This window comes from Balaenoptera physalus (genome assembly GCF_965194825.1).
Source record: "Balaenoptera physalus genome assembly, chromosome: 14".
Lineage (NCBI taxonomy): Eukaryota > Metazoa > Chordata > Mammalia > Artiodactyla > Balaenopteridae > Balaenoptera > Balaenoptera physalus.
Window position 1 is genome coordinate 84506909 of NC_138893.1, and position 23895 is coordinate 84530803.

Genomic DNA, 23895 nt, shown 5'->3' on the forward strand with positions numbered 1-23895 from the left:
GAAGTCCTATTGTTACTAGAAAGGATAAGTCATTCCAGAATTAACTATGTTTAGAATACTGCATTTATGGGAGGCATTGGCCATCTAAAGTACCCCAGAGAGGGCTATTAGGATGTTGAAGTTCTGGAAACAAGTTCTGAGAAACCTTTAGTAGAGACATGACACTATGCTTTTATGTATTCAGAGGGCCAGCATATATGAGGAAGCAGTTATATTTTTTTATTTCTCTAGAAAATTAAATTAGGACAATTTGTAAGAGCTACAAAGAATTAGATTTGGGCTCTGCATGAGGAAAAAAGTTCAATTAATATGGCCAACAATGGTTACACCGCAGAAGTGGTGACCTCCCTCTCAGAAATAATCAGAGGCTGTGTGATCATCCTTATAAATTCAGTACGCAGGTTCATCATTGAAGAGAGGTGCGTCATATTATATGAAGTTTTTTTCTAACTCAGAGTTCTCTGATATTGCATATTAATTACCTCATTTGTCCTATGCATCATTTTAAAACAGGAATGGTAGAGGTGGGAATTTTGTGGTAGGAGAATCAAACCAACAGAAAATAAGAAACTGGGCTTCCCTGGTGGCGCAGTGGTTGAGAATCTGCCTGCCAATGCAGGGGACACGGGTTCGAGCCCTGGTCTGGGAAGATCCCACATGCCGCGGAGCAACTGGGCCCGTGAGCCACAACTACTGAGCCTGCGCGTCTGGAGCCTGTGCTCTGAAACAAGAGAGGCCGCGATAGTGAGAGGCCCGCGCACCGCGATGAAGAGTGGCACCCGCTTGCCGCAACTAGAGAAAGCCCTCACGCAGAAACGAAGACCCAACACAGCCAAAAATAAATAAATAAATAAATAAATTTATTAAAAAAAAAAGAAAATAAGAAACTTGTTGATGTTATAACCTGTCCATTTTTTTGTTGTTGTTCATTCCGTCAGTACTACCAAAAGAGAATTTAAGGCATAATGACTCATTATGTTGTGGAAAAGCCAGAATTAGAGTCCAAGTCTTTTGTATTGCTATTAAAGAAAAATAAGTGAAAGTCATGAAAATCTTGAGAAAGGTAGTGTTGTTGCTATCTGATTATTTGACTTACCACACATAGAAAAACGTTTTTTTTTCTTATTACTAAAACAATGTAGAAAAATCTACTGTGCTTTGAACAAGTCTAGAGTTGTTATTGCTGTTGTCATTATTGTCAATGATAGAATAATGTAAAAATGTTTTATTCTTAACTAGAACAGATCTAATGTATCTCCATTTACTTATAGCAAAGACTATCATGGAATTATGAGTAACAGATGTATAGTGATGAACTTTGTATAGAAATCCATTGTTTTGATCAGTTCCAATGTATAATTGTTTTAGAAATTGATGTGCAGGAAGTAGATTAAGCCATTAACACAAGGAGCGGGCAGAGCAGAGCTTCACTGTCACTCTACAAGCAGCCTGGAATTCAAAAGAATTCCTCTCTCTCTACCTTTCTATGGAAATAGGTTGTGAATTAATGTAAACTCAAGACACCTTTAGCTTTCCAGAGCAGCTAGATTTAAAAATTACTCCAAAGCCTACATTTAAAGGGAGACAGGAGAGTATGAGAAAATTGCCTAGCAGCATATTCCTGTGTAGCATGTTTCACTTAAAGCAAGCTGGTTTTTTACTTAAGTGCTTTGACGTGGTCAGCAGATGAAGATTGAATAGACTGAGAGAACTACACCTTGAAGGACCTTGCCTGATACACTGCTAAGGCCTAAATGAGAGTGTGCACGGCTGCTGCCCTGTCTTGCCATTATCAGTGACCAGGGCACAGGAGCTCAGCCTGAAAGTGTCAGCACATATTCTTTAATAAACACTCTGAGTCGCTCCACATAAAGCAGATACTCTGTTTGGGAGTAAGCCAGGATAAAAAGATATAGAAACCTCAAGCAGTACAGGATGTGCTTTGTTTGGTAAAGTGAATTTAACCTTAGTTGTAGGAGAATATATAAGTATGATTTGCCATAATAACTCATTCAGTCATTTAAATGACTGGGCATATGCCATCACAGAACTCACAGGACAGTAGGAATAACAGATCATGATAAAGCTAAAATTTTAAGAACTCTGTGTCCCCTCTGTAATCAATGGAGATAGGGAATGAGAATGCTGCTTTAATTCAGGAGTAGCAACACTTTGACTGCTTCTGGCCAGATCTTTCCCTATTTCTATTCATTTGGACCACATTTCTCTTGATGTTGTGATACCGCCTCCTCTGTCACTGCTTCCTCTCTCTTTCCTTTCACCTTAAATACTGGTTTCCAACTCATTCTACCCTTTCTTTACCCTTCTCCTCAACCTTCAGTTCTCCATGGACAACTTCATTTCAGGTCTTTGCGGCTAACATATTTATGCTAATGATTCCCAGCTTTAACCTCTCTCTTCTAAGCTTTAGACCAATATTTCCACCTATCTCCTGAACATTTTCATCTGAATATGCTATGGACTCCTTGAATTCAGTAGGTCCTATCTGAATTCATTTTTTTCTCAAACTTTTTCTATTTTTATCTCTTGATTAGTGATATGCAGGCTACCTGGTAGCCTAAGCCAGTCATGCTGTCCACCTTTTTTACTCTTAACTCATCACAGCTAATTAATCATTAAGTTATATACTTTCTGCCTCAAGTTATTTCAGATACCTTTCCTTCTCTCCATGACCACTGCCATCACCTCAGTTCACATTTGCAACATTTACAAGAGCTTTTATGATCTTCTCTGAGGCTGGTTCTTGTTTTCCAACTCATCCTTCACACTGTAGCCAGAGAAGTTCTTTCTGAATGCCTGTGTGATTGTGGCACTCCTCCACTTAAAACTTTCAGTGACCTCATATTGTCTGCAGTTGTTACAATTTCAAGTATCTATAAGGATTAGGCAAATAATGTATGTGAGTGCAGTGGGCCAAGTTTGAGACAATAGGGGAGAACAGGGAGGCACTCCTGTTTAAAGAAATTCATATTTAGAATTTTTAAAAATATGTGACAAGTCTATCAGAGAATCTGATGTTGTCTATGCCTATGAGTGCAACCAAGCTTAAACTACTGAGCTCTGCACATGCAATGTTTCTTTGATATCAGGTAAATCCTTTAGATGGACCACTTGAAACTCTGAGCTATTGCAGAGACTGACGTAACCAGTGAGTCATGTTTGGTTGTTTTGTTTCTAAGTCAAAACATACCAGAATAAAGACTATTGGTTTATTATTTTAAGTACCACTGTCTTCATATTGGAGGTTGTGGAACATAATGAAAAATTTATGGGCTTTGGAGTCAGTGTTGACCTAGGTTCACTTACCAGTTCCGCTGCCTATTAGCTGTGTGATTTTGAGCTAGTCATTTAGTGACTTTGATCCCCAATTTCCTACTCTGTTACAAAAATTAAGAAAGAAATAAAATTTTCAGGATTGAGAATACAAAATCAGATAACAGCTTAAAATTATCCAGCCCAATGCTTGGTACATAGTAACCCTTCAGTAAAAGATAGCATCCAGACAGGTAGGAATAATTTAAGAAGTGACAATAAATATACGAAAATCTAATCCCCCCCACTGCATCCTTCTCAGCAATCATACTGGTGGCCTAAGAAGAGCAAACCTATTGGAAGCCATTATCAAGTGAAACAGGCAATTGGAAACTGACAAACACATGATTCACCCAGGCAACTAAAAACCAGGAACTTACCCACCTAGTTGTCTGGCTAGCTGAAAATGGAATTTAAGCCTAGAAAGTGTTGATACTGACAAATTCATGAGCATGATGGGAATATGGACTCTCTACAACAGTGCATAATACACTAAGCCCTTTTTTACTCTTTTGTCTACATATAATCTTTAATTATTATTATTTTTTTTTACTAAAAGTGATATTAACTGAAAATTTAATTCAGTAGTATTAGGATATATAGGAAATTTTATTTTGGTTTATTCTCTATACTTATATAAATTTGAAGCACCAAAGGAAGGAGGTAAACGACTTAGTTTTCTTTTTTTTTTTTTTGGCCACACGACGTGGCCTGTGGCATCTTAGTTCCCCGACCAGGGATCGAACCCAGGCCCCTGCAGTGACAGTGCCAAGTCCTAACCACTGGACTGCCAGGGAAGTCCCTAGTTTTCTTTACTAGAACGTTTAGCATTGGTAAGGAAGGAGGGCTGTTCTATTTATATTTTATCCTAATGCACAAATATATTAATTTTATTTTGATTAACCTAGGAACATTAAAGAAGTCTTGAAACACTTTCATCATTCACTTAAGGGAAAAAATATATACTGTCTTCTCAAGCTTTGCACTTTTCATTTTGTTTTTTAAACATTTAAGTGTACTTTGCGTAGTAATTTGTGTACCCAGCTGACATGGTTAAAATAGGGGGCTGGGTAGCTGACAGTGTGCTTTTGTGCCTTACCACAGAGCTATAGTGACATTGAGTAGAGCGGTGTAGATAATAACCTGTTGGCAGAATGATATCCACTGAACTCCTGTTTGTACTTAACAGTGGAGAGACTAGAAAAAACAAAGCAGAAAGCTAGCTTGTTTTAAAAAGGCAAGACAAAGACTTAGAGTTTCAGCTTCTTACTTTGCAGCAGTATATCTCACCCCAAATAGACTTTCATGCCCAGATAAATAACACTATATTTAAGTAACAGAACAACGTTAATATTATTCAGTTAAGAGAGGATGGTTTCTAAGAAAGCAAAGCTGAAGTATTTAAGAGAGTGTTGAAACACAAAGATAGACAAGTGCTATCTTTACTGGCCATGGTAAAATTCTCTTTTGGTTTTAAGGACTATTGCTAAAAGGTTGATTAAGATACATATGGTGGCATTCTGTGACTTGATATTACATTTTAATGTTTAACTATCTTTTTTTCTTAAAGGAATGATTATTTTTGGTCGATACCTTCTAAATATTTTTCTTTTTTCTTCTTCCTTCCCTCCTGTCCTTCCTTCCTTCCTAACTTGCAGCTCCTCAGAGAAATTTTGAAATTGCCTTCAAGATGTTTGACTTGAATGGAGATGGAGAAGTAGACATGGAGGAGTTTGAACAGGCAAGTTTTCCTGGAAATTTCCTTTGAATACATTAATATTTAACACATTTTCATGTGCCTTGGAGTTACTGTGGCCTTGGTCAGTATATACTGATGCTATCCAATTTTTGAAGTACCTAATGTATCATTTTTCAGAATTATCTCACTTTTAATAGGTGAGGTTTTTTTGTTTGTTTTTACTCTAAATGTAAGGAATTATTTGAGCATATTATTAAGGTCAACGTTGCTCTGATTCCCCAACATGAATTAGACTCTAATGCTGAGAGGCTAAGTTATGGTTATTCAATCATATATTCAATCAACATTTATTAAATAGCTCCTTTGTGCCAGGCAGTTCCAGAATACAAGGATGAATGACATATGTTCTGAAAGGATTTCTGTAAGAGAAGGAAAAATGGTACGATGCCTTTTACTGTAGCAGGTTCCAGCCATAAAAGTATATAGTTTCTTCTGAATCCTAGGAAGAGACTACATTTCCATCAGACTTCTGTTCTTGGAGGGCCATGGTATCTCTCCAGGTATAATTATTATGATTGGTAGAAGTGGTTTCAAAACAGAAAAAAATATGTATGTGGGAGATAACATTTTTGTATTCACAATGAGTAAAGGGGCAAAAAGGAAGTGGGAGAAAGTATCAGGAATAGTGTATCTTTAAGTAAGAAATGCATAGAGACAAATATTTCAAAATACCTACAGATATTTATTCAAATTTGCAAGCTATGTCCATCTAAAACCTTCACTTTTCATAATTCTGCACGTCACTGGTGTTACCAGATGGCCTCAAATGATTATAAATAGAACTTATTTTGGTATTTTTAATTTTATTTTACACAGAACTATTTTATTTTTATTGAGATATAGTTAACATATAACATTGTTTTAGGTGTATGACATAATGATTTGACCTATGTATATACTTTGAAATGATTACCACAATAAATTTAGTTAATATTCATCACCACACATAGTTTTTTTTCTTGTGATGAGAACTTTTAAGATCTCCTCTCTTGGCAACTTTCAAATATACAATTTAGTTTTGTTAACTATAGTCTCCATGCTTATATCCCCAAGGTTTATTTATCTTATAAGTGGAAGTTTAGACCACCTTTACTCATTTTGCCCACCCTCCATCCCCTGCTTCTGGCAACCAACAATCTGTTCTCTGTGTCTGTGAGTTCAGCTTTTTTTTGGATTCCACATATAAGTGAGATCATATAGTATTTGCCTTTCTCTCTTTGACTTATTTCATCTAGCATAATGCCCTCAACGTTCATCTGTGTTATCACAAATGGCAGGATTTACTTCTTTTTTTATGTCTGAATAACATTCCAGTGTGTGTGTGTGTATCATATTTTCTTTATCCATTCATCTGCCAGTGGACACTTAGGTTGTTTCCATGTCCTGGCTATTGTAAATAATGCTGCAATGAATATGGTGGGGGGGCTGAAGATATCTCTTCAACATAGTGATTGGTTTCCTTTGGATAAATACTCAGAAGTGGAATTGCTGGATCATATGGTAGCTCTAGTCTTAATGTTTTGAGGAATCTTCATGCTGTCTTCCATACTGGCTACGCCAGTTTACATTCCCACTAGTGCCTGAGGATTCCCTTTTCTCCACGTCCTCACCAGCATTTTTGGCATTGCTGTTGAAATGCTGAATGACTTGGAGTAGTCACTCCACCATTCTGCTCACTTGACGGAGAAAGGAGTATTAATTTCATCTAATATGATCCCTTGATAACTGGCCTTGTTAAACTGATGGAACTTGTAATATTGATCACAAGAAATTTTGATGTAAAAACTCTTTAGAGGGCTTCCCTGGTGGCGCAGTGGTTGAGAATCTGCCTGCCAATGCAAGGGACACGGGTTCGAGCCCTGGTCTGGGAAGATCCCACATGCCGCGGAGCAACTAAGCCCGTGAGCCACAACTACTGAGCCTGCGCTCTAGAGCCTGTGCTCCGCAACAAGAGAGGCCGCGATAGTGAGAGACCCGCGCACTGCGATGAAGAGCGGCCCCCGCTTGCCGCAACTAGAGAAAGCCCTCGCACAGAAACGAAGACCCAACACAGCCAAAAATAAATTAAAAAAAAAAAAAAAAACTCTTTAGAGAAACAAAAATAATTATAAGGTGGTTCAGGAGTGAATAGCTCTCATTAGAAGTTTCTCTGCTTCATTGTTCTACGTTTTACATTTTTGGGCAATATAATAATTCTTTAAGTTGAAAGTGCACTAAGCTTTAAAACATTCAAACTTTGATTTCCAGCTAAATAGGTATTTTCTTGACGGTAAATTTGTCAGGCTTACAAAAAAAGTTAAACAGAACCAGTATGAGGACACACATATTTCATCATTGTGTATCTTCAAAGTCAATGTGGTGTGAAGCAAACTAATACCTAATATTACTTTTATTCATCTTTTTCAAAAATCACTTTGATCATGCATAAACATAAATTACTAAAAAACATTACTCGACTGTAAATAGTGTAAGTTTTCTCTGACCTTTCTTTTCTTTTTTTATAAATTTATTAATTTTATTTATTTATTTTTGGCTGCACTGGGTCTTCATTGCTGCACGTGGGCTTTCTCTAGTTGCAGTGAGCGGGGGCTACTCTTCATTTGTGGTGCACGGGCTTCTCATTGCGGTGGCTTCTCTTGTTGCAGAGCACAGGCTCTAGGCGCATGGGCTTCAGTAGTTGTGGCATGTGGGCTCAGTAGTTGTGGCTCGCGGGCTCTAGAGCGCAGGCTCAGTAGTTGTGGCGCACGGGCTTAGTTGCTCCACGGCAGGTGGGATCTTCCCGGACCAGGGCTTGAACCCATGTCCCCAGCATTGGCAGGCAGATTCTTAACCACTGTGCCACCAGGGAAGCCCCCAGATCCTTTTCTTTAACCCATTTCATAGCAGATCATAAAACAGAACTAACCTAGCAAAAGATATTTTTTTAAAAATCTCATAACTGTTTGGGCTACATTCACCTGAGGCTGTGACAGAAATGTTTTTTTAGTATGAAAGTATGAGTTGTGAGACAGAAGAAAGGGAATGAATTTTCCACATACACTCTTCAGCACCACACTTTTGAAGCTAACACACACATTTCCACCATAGGAAGGGTATAAGCTGCAATATTATAGCACAGACAAAATTTAAATCATGACAGGTCTTGACGTTGATGCTCAATACTGGTTCACTGCTATTGGAAAATTCTTCAGTTCTCACACCCAGGCAGAGAAAATGAATTGTGTATTGCCTTCAAATAGAAGCAGCACTGTACTGATTATCCTGTATTTCAATTTAATGTCTAAAAAACTTCAACTTAAATAATTTTAAAATCCATTGTATACCTATCTTTCAAGTCTCCATGTGCATGAAAAACAAATGGCAAGAAATCTTATTTACATGATAAAACATGAACCCAGAAAAAAATCATAATCAGAAGCATTTATGATATTAACTTAGAGGTATAAGGAGACTTAGAGACAATGATCTCTAATCGTGAACTTTTCCAGTGAGAAAACTAAGGCCCAAAGAAGTTAAATGAACTGCATAAATTGTGCTTTCACTGCAGAGCAACAGAATTAGACCCAGTGTGTCCTGATTCCCCATCTTGTGTCTTTCCATTATACTACTTTTACCTTTTAGAGCCAGAGACTTTTAAATTGTGTTAAATAAGTCTTTTTATGGTCATAGTTAATAAATAAAACAAATAAAAGACACTTAACCATGGAAATCCACTGTTACAAATCTTAAGTTTTTAAGTATTATGCTTTTCTAATTTGGCAATTTAAAAATCATTATCCACAAAGCTAAATATATTATTTATTTATATAATATACCTTTATTATCTATCCTTACATATCACAATTTTAATTATTCTGAATAGTTGTTATTTTAGCTTGTTAAGAGGTAGAAAAGATAGCAGGAACTTGTGAAAAAAATGCTTTATCAGTCATAGACTTGCCTCAAAAAGCTCATTTTATATAGTTAGGCCATGGTTGCTAGTCCCCCAAATTATTCTTTCCCAAAAGCTCATTTTTTTTTTGTATTTTTTATTTTTTTAAACATCTTTATTGGAGTATAATTGCTTTACAGTGGTGTGTTAGTTTCTGCTTTATAACAAAGTGAATCAGCTACACATATACATATATCACCATATCTCCTCCCTCTTGAGTCTCCCTCCCATCCTCCCTATCCCACCCCTCTAGGTGGTCACAAAGCACCGAGCTGATCTCCCTGTGCTATGCAGCTGCTTCCCACTAGCTATCTGTTTTACATTTGGTAGTGTATATATGTCCATGCCACTCTCTCACTTCGTCCCAGCTTACCCTTCCCCCTCCCTGTGTCCTCAAATCCATTCTCTATGTCTGCGTCTTTATTCCTGTCCTGCCCCTAGGTTCTTCAGAACCATTTTTTTTTTTTAGATTCCATATATATGTGTTAGCATACGGTATTTGTTTTTCTCTTTCTGACTTACTTCACTCTGTATGACAGTCTCTGGGTCCATCCACCTCACTACAAATACCTCAATTTCGTTTCTTTTTATGGCTGAGTAATATTCCATTGTATATATGTGCCACATCTTCTTTATCCATTCATCTGTCGATGGACACTTAGGTTGCTTCCATGTCTGGGCTATTGTAAGTAGAGCTGCAATGAACATTGTGGTACATGACTCTTTTCTATTTTTAGTTTTTTAAGGAACCTCCGTACTGTTCTCCATAGTGGCTGTATCAATTTACATTCCCACCAACAGTGCAAGAGGGTTCCCTTTTCTCCACACCCTCTCCAGCGTTTATTGTTTGTAGATTTTTTGATGATGGCCATTCTGACTGGTGTGAGGTGATACCTCATTGTAGTTTTGATTTGCATTTCTCTAATGATTAGTGATGTTGAGCATCCTTTCATGTGTTTGTTGGCAATCTGTATATCTTCTTTGGAGAAATGTCTGTTTAGGTCTTCTGCCCATTTTTGGATTGCGTTGTTTGTTTTCAAAAGCTCATTTAAAACTTCTCAAAGATTAAACTAATTCCCCATCTTCTCTTGGAGAATTACTTCATACCAACTTTATGTTTCACATTATCATTCTAATAAATGTGTTATCTCAATATCTGTGTGATATCAAGTATTTGCCTATAGCTATACTGCCTCTCATCACAACTGGAGAGTCAGTAGTGACAAGTGTGAAATTTTAAAAAGTCTCCTGAGATATGGAAGGTATTACTGTGAGGTTGATGATTATTTTAATGTTGTATGTGAGGTTTTGAGCCTAAAACAAATGCATACTTTTTTCTAAAGAGAGATTTTAAAAGGCATCCCAATTATAAAGGTGTCAAGCATGTGTGTTAGAATACCAGTTCAATTATTTGCTAGCTACTTGACCTCAAGCAAGTTATTTAATAGTGTACCTCAAATTCCTCATCTGTAAAATGAGAATAATCATGGGGCTTATCTCATAGGACTGTTGTGAGCATTAAAAGAGAGCATTGTATGCTTGGTGTCAGTCTATTTATCTCTTGTAAAAATAAAATACAGTGTGTGTGTGTGAAAAAAAAAAAAAAAAAAAAAAAAAAAAAAACCACACACAAGATTACCCCCACCATAAAAAAAAAAAAAAAAAAAAAAAAAAAAGTCTTTCCAGACCAACCTTAGCCAACTGATATTTCTGTATACTTGGAATCTAATTTTCACCAAATTTCAGACATCAAAGGAACATTAATGATGAGGAAACAGAAGTTCAAATAAATTAAGTGACTTGGCAAAAAAAAAAAAAAAAAAAAAAAAGAGAGCATTGTAGCACAGTGTAGGCAAACAGTAAGCAGTCGATAGTCAGTTACTATTCTTACTTTTCCATATTTTCCACCTTGTAATGTTTTTCTGGACGGGGGTTTGCTTCTCCATTAGGTTCAGAGCATCATTCGCTCCCAAACCAGCATGGGAATGCGTCACAGAGATCGTTCTACAACTGGTAACACCCTCAAGTCTGGCTTGTGTTCAGCCCTCACAACCTACTTTTTTGGAGCTGATCTCAAGGGGAAGCTGACAATCAAAAACTTCCTTGAATTTCAGCGTAAACTTCAGCACGATGTTCTGAAGCTGGAAGTAGGTATTCCTTGGACTTCAGGGCACTGTCCATCATGTATGCACGTAGAGCTGCTGGGTTGGGAGGGGCCTGCACTATAAGTATTCTTTCAATCTACCTCCAACCATGAGAACTGATTGGTTTGAGCCTTATCAGTGATCTACAGCCTGACAGCAGTAGGAAATAATATGTCTTACAATAAGTTTGTTCTGGGACTGAAAGCCAAAAAAGTCTAAATTGAAAATCTTAGTTGTCTTTGGATACTCAGCTTGAGGAAAAAGAAGTTCAGGGGTCAGAGCAGTTCTCAACCTGAGCATGTATGTTTATTGTGTAGAAGGCACCAAAGGGGTAAGGAGAGGGGGATAATAAGGAGCTCTTTCTGTGAAAGTTTACAAAGGTAGTAACAGCTGGAAACACAAAATGTCAGAAATAAAAATATATGTGCTCAGAGTTACAAAGGTGTCATACTGGGTTTGGGGATTTACTTTTCCACTTAAAGTTTAGACCATCATGGTGTTCAGTTCCTGGACACAACTCTGTAAGAGCATTACCTTTTTCTATGCGTGTACTTGTTGAATTAAGTATGTTTGGGGTTAATTGGCTACTGAGTCTGTTCAGTTCAAAACGTTCGTTAAATGCCTTCTATATGCACTTTAGTCTGGAGACAAAAAAATGAAATCTCTGATTTCTTCTGATTATTAAGAATTCCCTTATGCTGGTGTTCCTCAGCCTCTGTTTTTGGTTAACATATGCCCTACCTTAATGTTACTTGAAATTTCAAAACATTAAATACTATGACTAAAAACACATAAAAGTATTGGAGAAAAGCACTGCTTTGTTTTTAAACTCTGAATATTACTTCTCTATCGGCTCTCCTGTTTTTCCCTGGAGATTCTAATATACTACTCCCACCTCTTCCACCCACTTCCCTCAGTTGAGACAGTTTGAAAAATCACAACTGAATTCCCATTACTGATAAGAACACTGTTTAATATTCATTCTCTAGGAGAAAAGCAGAAGAATAGATCATACTAAAAATCAGATCTAACTTTGGAATGTGCTTTTGTACTGTTTTTTTTGGAAATGGTATAATTAATATTCAAGGAACTTACCTCAAAATAATGGTTTTCCACAATTCAGGAGGCTCTTGTAGCCCTTATAATACATGGTAAGTACTATATATTTATTGTCTATATAGTGCAGGGGACACAAAACTTTACCTCTACCCTCCTAGGGTCTCCACCTGGGCCTGCGTCTTAAATTGACATAAGACAGATTAACAAGAGAAAAGTATACAGATTTTTACACATACATGAGAATCCCCATAGGAAAATGAAGACCCAATGGAGTGGCTAGGCCTAATTGTTTATATACTAAGTTGAACAAAGAGAGGCAACTTAGCTTTGTGAAGTTTGCATTCTTATCACCAGAAAAGGGGAGTCAAAGTTGAGAGTAATTTGTACAAACAGATCTTGTTAAAATAATTCTTATCTTCCTTTAGTCCCCCATATATTTTAGTTACTTGTCCACAGTTGCCTGTCTTTGTTTCTTTCCTGGTAGTATAAGGAGGACATCTTTCACGTGGGAGTTTCACTTCCGGCTTTGAGGAGTCCAACAGTTTTTGTGTAAGAGTTGGTATGTACCAGGATTCTAGACCTATGCCTTAGTATGCATACCTGTAATGGTCTTCTTTGGAAGCATTATAACATAATCTAGGAGTGTAAATTATTTAACTTATTAATTATGTAATTACAATTTAACATATAGTATACATCCATCAAATGTAGTTAGAGAATAAAGCACAAGCTAGAATGGTACTTTTAACAAACTTTAAACAACAATACAAGGTTATCAGAGCATGGAGCAGATGCCTGCTTCACCACAATCTAGCCTGACACTCATTCCTGAATGGAGTCTCCAGAGACAGAGCATGGGACTTTTGTCTTTTATCCTGAGATGCTATAGAGCTTAAAGCCCACTAACATATTGTGTAGATTGCCAACGAATGTTACAGAGCAGATAAATGTAGAATGTTATAAAGCAGATAAATGTAGAATGTTATGAAGCAGATTAGGGATTTCATACATGTATACCTGCACATAACCTACACCCAAATGCAGAAGAAAAGAGATCTAAAAGAATATATCTAAGATATTTATCTAAGATATTTATTTTATTTATCTAAGAAGAATATATCTAAGAATATATCTAAGAATATATCTGAGATAATCTAGAAAGCCCTCTTGTATTTGACATTGACTTGGATCATCTGTAGGCTTTGGGTCAAGACATACCAAGACTGTTCTGTTTGACAGTCAGCAACTCCTCCTGTAAGGGAACCAATAGACTCTTTTGTGAAAGAACCCAGCCTAAAACGTAATAAATATTCTATTTGTTACATAAATGTTTAGTAATCCTGAGTCCCTTCTTTCCATATAATACACAAGTTCAATGAATAAGTGCCTCCTTATCAAAAAGCCCCATATTCAAAGTTTCATCAATCAGTACTGTGTCTTCCCAACTAGATGTGTAATTCTTTGAGGAGGTGTGAATAGCAGAAAGAGCAAAGGCTTTGGTGTACTCATAACGAGACCTTGGTTAAAATTTTCTTTCTACCACTTACTGGCTATCTGACATTCGATGAGTTATTTATTCTCTCAAAGCCTATATCCTCATTTATACAACACGGTGATGATTAAGTGAGATGATGTTTCTTATAGGCTGAATTGTGTCTTCCCCCAGAATTGCTATGTTGAATCCCAACCCCCAGTCTGGAGATAGGGCCTTTAAAGATGTGATTAAGTTAAAATGAGCCTATTAGGGTGAGCCCTAATCCAGTCTTCCTGGTAGCCTTATAAGGAGAGGAAATTTGGACACACAAAGAGACACAGACACCAGGGGTGTACGTACACAGAGGGACAACCATGTGAAGAGACAGCAAGAGGGCAGCCAACTGCAAGCCAAGGAGAGAGGCCTCAGAGGAAACCAACACTGCCTACACCTTGTTCTTGGACTTCCAGCCTCCAGGACTGTGAAAAAATAAATCTCTGCTATTTGTCACCCAGTTGGTAGTGTTTTATTATGGCAGCCCTAGTGAACTAACACAGTGGTGCATGCCTAAAACACTTGGCATGTACTATGCCTTTAACAGATACTTTCACCTTCTTTTGTATACCCTCTGCCCTTTAGTATGACAGTTGGCGTGTAGTAGACACGTAAACAGGTCATCTCAGATGAATGACTGAAAGTCCTTACTTTCATTTTGAAATATTTTTCTGATAAAACATCTAGAAAATGGAAGAAGTTTTTGTTTTTGTGAAACACTTTTAATTTTACTTTTCAAAGTTTGGGTAATTTATCCCCTCACTGAATACGAAATATAATATCATCACAGCCAAGAGGAAAATAAGAATGATTAACAGTATCTTAACTTTCATATGGGTTTTATAGTTCCATCATTCTTTCTATTTATCTCTTACCAGTTTTATTTCACTGCTTACTTATCTACTTTAAAATTTTAGATCGAGAAGACTTATAGCTCCATTTGGTTATTTCTATCTTTTTCTCACCACAGTAGCTTTGAGAGTGAAGAGAACACTATTTATCTGTCAATTTTAATTTCCACAGTGTTTAGGGAAGGGGAAAAAGTCCATGAACATTTATCAAATGCCTACTATGAGCCAGGCATTGTACAGATATTACATGCCTTCTTTATTTTAGTTCTCGCCCAACCCTATTGGAGTTTGGCAGTATTATACCGGTGTTACAGAGGTAGAAACTGAAATTCGAAAAGATAAAAGTTGCAGAGCTATTAAATGGTACAACCAGGGTTCCAACTCACTCTTTCAGACTGAACTCTTCTATTCATCATCTGATTGTTATTACTTTTAGTCTGAGATGAGGTTTCTGTGCCTGACTTATTTAGAGCTCTAAAGAAAAACAAAACGTTCTGAAATTTAGAAACAAAAAAGAAATTGTCTTGAATATTTATAGTCTCCCTTCTTCAGCACCATGTTTTTCCAGTTCCTTTGCCCTTCAAGTTGAATGTTATGACAGAAGAAATACACTGTTCTTTTGTGTTGATAAGATACTACATAAACTAGCCGTTTAGTTTCTTTTCATAACAATCATTAACTTGTTAGATTTTTTTAGAGTGTTCTAATGCTCTTATCTCTGGTCATATTTGTTTTATTCTACCCTTATGTCTTTATTTGGGTACTCAAAAAGCATGGGTTTGAAAGAATGACTTAAGAATGCACAGTTTTATAAGAAAAGATAAGTCAATAATGGTGAAATACCTTTGTGTTTAAGGCTGTTGGGAAAAGGAGTTATAATGACTTGGAATAAAATTATGAACTATTTATTTAATTAAATACTTAAAATTTCATATGCATATAAGAGCCACATATACATGTATTTTAATAAATCATAATGGCTTAATGTCAAAAAAAGAATGCACAGTTTTTTTAAAAATCCCTTTTGAAGTTATTAAAAATTCCATCTAAGTCTCCCAAGAACTATTTAGCTGAGTTCCTTGGAGACAGGTGCCAAGTCTAATTTCAGTTAATATATTCATTGATTTCTTGAGGACTACAGCAAGTAAGATGTCAGTCAAAAATGAAAGGTAATACAGAGCTCTTTGAAAGATTATGATTAATTTTAATTTGGGGGGAGGAGAAAAAGGAGCTGTCATTATGTCAAAGAAAAGCAAAAACTAATTTATACAAGAAGGAAGAAACCAACTCCAGAATACACAACAAGGAAACTGAAAGAGTATCATCTAATGGAATTCCAATCTGTAGCATGATCCTTTTTATTAGTTTTGGGGGTTCGCATGCTTATTGCATAACCAACAAGATTATCACATTTTAAGATAGAATGAGTATCAACAATCTGAAGGTAAATTAGATATACTTCAAAGGGTAACAGTAACTGTCTTACATTCCCAGTCTTCAAGAAAAAAAATATTGAAGTTAACTAGATTTGTTCAGTCAGAAAGAAAGATAACAGGGAAACATAAAGAACTATGCTAATTATTCCCATCTACCAATAAGAGTAGAGCAAAAAAATGAGGGTTAATTTAATTTAAATATTAAGGAACTCAATATTAAGGAATTCCAGAATTACCTACCCTTTAGATCATCAGGCTGACATCTTTGTACTCATCTCTTTAAAGTACTAAAGTAGAGTTAAATCTTTCTTGTCCCGATACAGAGGGCCATATTGAAAGACAAACTTCAGCTCTTTTCTTGGCTGAAAGATTGTGGGAAAGGAGACCAGAATGCTTTCAACCAAACACTTTCTGGAACTAGAACACTCTTGGCAGAGCAGATTTCTTTTTATCTTAATATCCTGGTTTGGGTTTTTTTTTCCCTGGGAAACTGACTCTTATTATGGAAACTTAAAGATGAGAGTTGACTTTGATTTAATTAAATCTAAGAAACAGAATGTGATATGTTCATTGGGTTTCTTTTAGTTTTATTCTTCCACTTTTGCCTCTACAAAGCAGAATGTGGATAGTAATAAATCTATAGTTCCTTATTCCATCCTTAGATGTTTTCAGCTTGAATTTTCCAAAAGTCATTAAAAGGGTTATTAAAGAGTACTTGTCTCTTTTAGGGATTTATAACTTTAAGGAGCCAAGTACATGTTTAAAGGTTTAAAAAAAAAAACCTTTATTATTATCTTAATAACCTTGTTTTAAACCTAGTCTTTCTTTGCCTGGGACACCAAGGGACTTTTTAGGAAATAATCATCACTTTAAAAAATAGAAATATAGAGACTTCCCTGGTGGTCCAGTGGATAAGACTCCATGCTCCCAATGCAGGGGGCCCAGGTTCAATCCCTGGTCGGGGAACTAGATCCCACATATGTGCCACAACTAAGAGTTTGCATGCCACAACTAAGGAATCTGCATGCCACAACTAAGAATTCCACATGCCACAACTAAAGATCCCGCATGCTGCAATGAAGCTCCCACATGCCTCAACTAAGACCCGGCACAGCCTAAATAAATTAATTAATTAAATATTTTTTTAAAAATAGAAATATATAAAAATAATAGAATAAAAATTTAATTGCCCTCAATAATTCCTTATAAATCAGTCACCCATGACTTGATGTCAACACTTTTTAAAGCTCATTCTGTCTTCTCTCTGTACCACATTGTCAGGTAGGTTCAAAGTCTTGCCCTGATGAAACCAAGTTAGGTCTCAGGGTGAGTTACATATATCTTCTCATTAAAAGAAGATATGTAACACCCAAAACCAAACTCATTTAACTTCTTGCAGTTCCCTTTATACCCTGTAGCTCAAGTTTGCTCTCATTTGTGACTTATAGGTAGAATCAGACTGGAAATACTATACATGGTAGAATGTCCATGGTGATATAAAGCTCCTTTGATGTTGTAAATGTAACCTTGACAATTATTCTGTAAAAACTATACAAAACAGTGCTTTTTTGTTTCATATTTTTTGGAGAATGAAGGGAAAAGTTGAGTGATACTTTGTTGTTTAAAATACATGATCTAGGCATGATTTTTAAAAGGCATTAATTAGTACTTCTGAATCTGACCTTTCAGATTGATCATTAAAGTGCAGAAAACTGTTAGAGATTAATACTTTTTTTTGATTTGCAGATGGTGTTGCAATTCCAAAGTCAATATGTTAGTCATACCTTTTATCATACTTGGCAATCACCAGGATTTTCCTGTCGTCAAATATCTCTAATTTACATTCTAAGTTAATTTTAAACTGGCCACAAGAAAAAAGGGGCTCATAAATAAATCATGAAAATCGGATCTTTCTCTGAGGGAAATTTTTCCTCAGTCTATCATTCAAATAGTCTTATCAACCATTTTTTAGTAGAACACAAATGCTTCTCAATTTATGAATGAGCTGTGTACCAGCATATCAAAAGTTCATAGGTCAACTCTTTGGAATTCAGAATACAGTGATAATTTTTTTAGTCTTACAGCAGAATATTTAATTTACAATATAGTTGAATGCGATACAGTAAAATGAAAAGTAGTATGAAAGAAGATGATTGTGAATGTATAATCTGTGTTTAATCTGTGCCTACTCTTCTAGCCACAACAGTCTGTGGGTGTAGACCTCTAGCAGTACCAAGCATTTTAACAATAATTTGAGTACATATTACCTAACAAAAATACTAGCCAACATCTCTTGAGAGTTCACCATAAGCCAAGCACTATTCTAAGTGCTTTATGTACATTATTTCCTGTAATCTTCACAACACTATGAGGTTGGTATTATAATTATCCACATTTAACAAACAAGAAAACTAAGGCACAAAGAAGATAAGTAACTTGCCCAGGGTCTAATAAAGGAGGAGCTGAGATTTGATTCTAGGCAGTCTGCGTCTAGAGTCTGCTCTTTTTTTTTTTTAATTGAAGTGTAGTTAATTTACAATGCTGTTAGTTTCAAGTGTACAGAAAAGTGATTCAGTTATACATATATACATACAAATATATATTATTTTTTAGACTCTTTTCCAATATATGTTATTATAGGATATTGAGTAAAGTTCTCTGTGCTATACAGTAGGTCCTTGTTGTTACCTATTTTATATATAGTAGTGTGTATATGTTAATCCCAAACTCCTAATTTATCTCTCCCCCTCCGCCCCTTTGGTAGCCATAAATTTGTTTTCTATGTCTGTGAGTCTGTTTCTGTTTTATAAATAAGTTCATTTGTATCATTTTTTTTAGATTCTACATATAAGCGGTATCATATGATATTTGTCTTTCTCTGTCTGGCTTACTTCACTTAATATGATAATCTCTAGGTCCATCCATGTTGCTGCAAATGGCATTATTATTTCATTCTTTTTTATGGCTGAGTAATATTCCATTGTATATATGTACCACATCTTCTTCATCCATTCCTCTGTCAGTGGACATTTAGGTTGCTTCCATGTCTTGGCTTATTGTAAATAGTGCTGCTGTGAACATAGGGGTGCATAAATCTTTTTGAATTAGAGTTTTCTCCAGCTATATGCCCAGGAGTGGGATTACAGGATCATATGGTAGCTCGATGTTTAATTTTTTAAGGAACCTCCATACTATTTTCCATAGAGGCTGCACCAATTTTACATTCCCACCAGCAGTGTAGGAGGGTACCTTTTTCTCCACACCCTCTCCAGCATTTATTATTTGTAGACTTTTTAACGATGACCATTCTGACTGGTGTAAGGTGATTCCTCATTGTGGTTTTGATTTGCATTTCTCTAATAATTAGTGAGACTAAGCATCTTTTCATGTGCCTGTTGGTCATCTGTATGTTTTCTTTGGAGAAATGTCTCTTTAGGCCTTCTGCCCATTTTTAGAGTCTGCACTTAACCACTAACTTATACTAGCTTTCCAGGAGCTGTGCTGAATGCTCAAGATTCAGGGATGAACAAAATATTGTCCCTACTCCCAAGAAGCTTATAAAAGTGAGCTGAATAAACCAAAAATTCTTGCACAGTGTTATAAGTACAGTACTAGAGAGATTTATACAGTGCAATTAGGGTATAAAAGGGGACATGTAAATCAGTCTGTGAAGTAAGAGGGCAAGGGACTGCTCAGGAAGTTTTCCCAGAGATGGCAATACTTGAGTCAGCTTTAAGTCTGAAATTTCTTCTATCTAAATTCTAAAGAAAGAATTTTTGTTCGCTCTTAGTTCTGGTTGTAGAACAGATGAGAAGAGGCAAGGGAGCGCTGAGTAACACTGGGACTACAGCCAGGAGAGGGTGACAGAGAAAATGACCTTTCTTATCAAGTTTGTCCCAAACCAGACTTAAATTAATGTGTCTCTTAGGTGTTCTCAGGTTGGTAAAGGGTCCCTGTGCCTTCAAGTCTGGGTCTACAGAGATCCTTAAGAAACATGAAAAGCAGGGGGCTAGATAAGAGAAGAGAGAACTTTCTCCAGATTTCTGGAGCTAGCTGGACCTGTAGAAAGATCAAATTTGGCCTCTAACTCAGACTTAGAATGAAGAAGTTGGGATTAAATGATGTCTGAGGGATCTGAGCAGGTCTTTCCATTTTTGTTCCTCTTCTAGCCATGTTTCTGAAGATGCCTTTCAAAATTACGGTCTTCAGAATTTATGGATATTTTAAAAGAAAGAATTTGGGCTTTAAAGAATAACAACTGTACTAATGAGTGGAAAGAAGCTTGTTTGTCCTTTTATTTTTTCCCCTTCTTTTAACTAATTTGGCCTTTTTTCTTTCTTAGAGGGAAAAGAGATTTTTTTAAAAATAGCTTTATCCTCTAGCCTGCCATAACCTTAGAGGAGAATGGGGAGTCTGGACAATGTCTTAGGAACCGGAGCCAGCTTCACAGTAATTTGTGAATAATACATTACAGCCTGTTGAATTCAGACTCTGAGCAAAAATGCCACTTTAGAGGGTCATAGGTATTACATCAGGTTATTATCCTCTGAATTCAGTTAACAGCACAAAAAAAATTTTTTGTCAATGCCTTTTCTCCTTCCCCACCCACATTCTCCTTATTTATTTTGTGTCAATCTACCACAACATTAGCATGAATGAAATATAAACTACTTCAATCATTTTTAGCATTAAAAAAAAAGCACCTCAAATAAAGTAATGCCAAAAAAATCTTTTTGGGGATGCCCCTTTTCTTTACCAGTCTTTCCTTGAGATGTGGTAGCCTATCTACCTAGCAGAAAAAATAAAAACCAAAAATGTAAAACTTAGTCTTTTTTTTAACCAATAACAAATTTAAATTATTGAGTGTTTAGGTATACACCAGGCATTGTGTTAGATACTGGATATACGAAAGCAAGTAGACCCTGCTTCCTGAATTTAAGGAATTATCAATATAATCAGTCTGGGAAATTAGACAGTTATTACAGTACAGGAAGAAAAGTACAATGATGGAGGTATGCACAGAAGAGGTGCACAATAAATATTTGTGGAAAGAATAATAGTATACAGCTATGTCATTTGGATTTTTAGAAAGTCGATCTGAATTTGAGTTTTACCTCTTTGGCCTTGGGAGCCTCTATTTTGTCAATTGTATGACTGGGATAATATCCACCTCACAGAGTTGCAAGGAGGACTGCCTGAGATAAGAAAGCCCCCAGCACCATGCCTGGCATCCATCATGCACTCTAGGAGGGTTTCTTCATTTATTCAGTCATCTGTGGCTGCCTGTTTGTAGTTTTGGTGCCTAGTGTTGGGCTGCTCCACAGAGACCCTTCCCAGAGACTGCTGGTGTCTCCTGCGCTTCTTGCTTTATCAGAAAAGGAAGTGAGGGAAGAATCAGTGACTTCCTGACATCTCCGTCCAGTGGCCCATCTTGATATCCTTTGCAGTTTTGTCACCTTTAATGTTTGAAAAGATTCCAGAAAATTGCCAGTTTCACAGTCATTATGTTGATTCAGTTTTTTACCCCAAATCAGTGATTTCCAGTATCTCCAACTAGAAAAATAAGTGAAGTGTACTGAATTCATTGTGCTGGAAGATATCATTCAGTGAGATGTTTGGTAATATTTTTCAAATTTCCAGGTGGATACATTATGGAGCGTGATGCCAGAAATTAAGGAACTGAAGTAGTTTCCTTGAACACATGCGATGTCTCCTTAATGGACATCATATACAGAACCATTAATACAAAGTTATTGCTGTCATCAATGCCAAGGATATTAATATACTAGTATTCACCTTCCTATATAGTAGTTTTCATGGATTTTCTGTGCTATTAAGTCTGGCAAAGTGCAAACTCAGAAACTCTGGAAGCATCTCATTTGCTGTAGTGCAAGTACCTTACCTATCTGGTGGGTTATTTTTGTTGTGGTGGTAATTGTTTCTCTCTCTCTCTCTCTCTCTCTGACATGTAGGGCGAATTAATGTTAATAGGGTTGATTCACAGTTGGTCTTGTCCAAGGTAATGTGTCTGATGCTGCAGCTCCAGCTCTGATATTGGTGTCACTACCACTGCTGGTATAGATTCCTGCTCAAGCTCTAGTGGTTCTTCAAAGTAGGAAGATGGTTTCTAAACCATTCCCTCCAAAATTGGAGCAGTACAACTCTGTATTAGCCAGCTGTTATCACATAAGAAATTATCCTAAAACTTAGCCGTTTAAAACAACAAAGATTTATTATATCACACAGTTTCTAAGGGACAGGAATCCAAGAGCAGCTTAGCTGGGTTTTCTGGTTCTCTCTCATTAGGTGATAGTCACAGTGTCAGCCAGAACTGCAGTCCTCTAAAAGCCTGACTAAGCTGGAGGATCCTCTTCCAAGTTCACTCACATGCCCACGGGCAGGAGGCTTTCAGTTCCTTCCTCTGTGGACCTCTTCACAGGGCTCTCATGACATGGTCCATTGTGGGAGGAGACTGCACAAGAGTGAATATTAGGAGATGAGGAACACTGGGGACCATCTGTACAGGGTACCACCTGTGCACACTCACCACCTTCCCCAGGGTAAAAGAGTAGCGTTCAGAGGGCTGTGTCAAAAACAGTTCCAGTGACATGCCATCTTCAGTAGTGCTGTCTCATGGACCTACCACCATCTCTCCCTTTCCCAGCAATTGACTCACTGTAGAGGCCAAACCACCAGTTTATCTTTCTGCCCTGGGCTGATTTATTGCAGATGCCTCATTGCCTTTCTGGACCACCTGGCACTACTCAGGGTCACCGCAGTCCTCCCCCACATGTTTCATTAGCTGTGAATCTAGTGAACAGAGGATTGCAGCCCATTTTCTTCCTTCCCAGAAGACGCTTGCTTCCTAGTAGTATTCAAGCACCATATGTCCATAGTTCTCTCCACTTCACCAGACACCCAGCTGCATGTTCATGTGATCCAGACTCTGCACATGCTTGCTATATTCTCGTCCCAGTCCCTTCTGTCTCCAGAGAAATATGCCCTACTATGCAGTTTTTGAATTGATGAAGAAGGCTCTTCTAAATCTCTAGGATTCGATTTTTCCCCCCAAGGGATGGAGTTCAATCTCTTTTATGCTATGCACCATGGTATATTGCTCCCCTTAGTGGCAGAAGTATTGGACATTTTAAACAAATGTACAGCCAAAATGATGTGATGTGTTTTAGTTTCCATGCTCGTAATTTAAGGAAAATGTCTGTTAAGATCGCTTTGAAATCACTGTCCATTATGAGAGTACTTTGTAGATTTTTTCTGAAATATTTTGTAATCAACTTGGAAAATTCCCACTGTAACACAAAATAATAATGTGTTAAAAACCAACAGATTGCTTTTTTTACTCAGGATTTACGGAGTTTTGCACTCGTGATACATAGAATATGATACATATTAAAATACCTGGATAATGCATCGCTTAGTGATAACCTTCTGGATGTCTGAAAATTTTTATTTCTTTGGTCTAATGGACTTTGAACTTTTAGGCAGAAAGTAGCTACTGTTTGGTTATCCCCTTACACAATTTCCAATTATTCACTTAGGTATAAACTCATCTTATTCAGTGATGTTAACTAAAGAAATGGGAACAGACTCTGCTCTCTGTCAGGAATTCCCCTATCAGCTAAATTGACCTAATTTTTAGCATTTCTTAAGTAAGTGAGTATCAGGTTGAATTTGATTGAGACTAGTTTTTAAGTTTGGATCTAAAGTAATGCTGGGATTTTTCTAATGCTTGGGAAATTGTGCTGGTTGGTTTACTGATTTTGTCTTAATTTGACTTTTTAAAGAAAATATTGTTATTTATTTATTTATTTATGGCTCATTGGGTCTTAGTTGAGG

General features: G+C 36.7%; 1 protein-coding gene across 2 annotated transcripts in view; it reads left to right on the plus strand.

Annotated features, from left to right (window-relative positions):
* MICU1 (mitochondrial calcium uptake 1) overlaps positions 1 to 23895 on the plus strand; it is a 217391-nt gene that overhangs the window by 129117 nt on the left and 64379 nt on the right. For both annotated transcript variants that reach the window (XM_082424548.1, XM_082424547.1), the window contains 2 exons: positions 4992 to 5074; positions 10973 to 11170. In XM_082424548.1, the coding sequence (XP_082280674.1) occupies positions 4992 to 5074; positions 10973 to 11170 (281 nt within the window). The remainder of the gene's footprint in view (positions 1 to 4991; positions 5075 to 10972; positions 11171 to 23895) is intronic.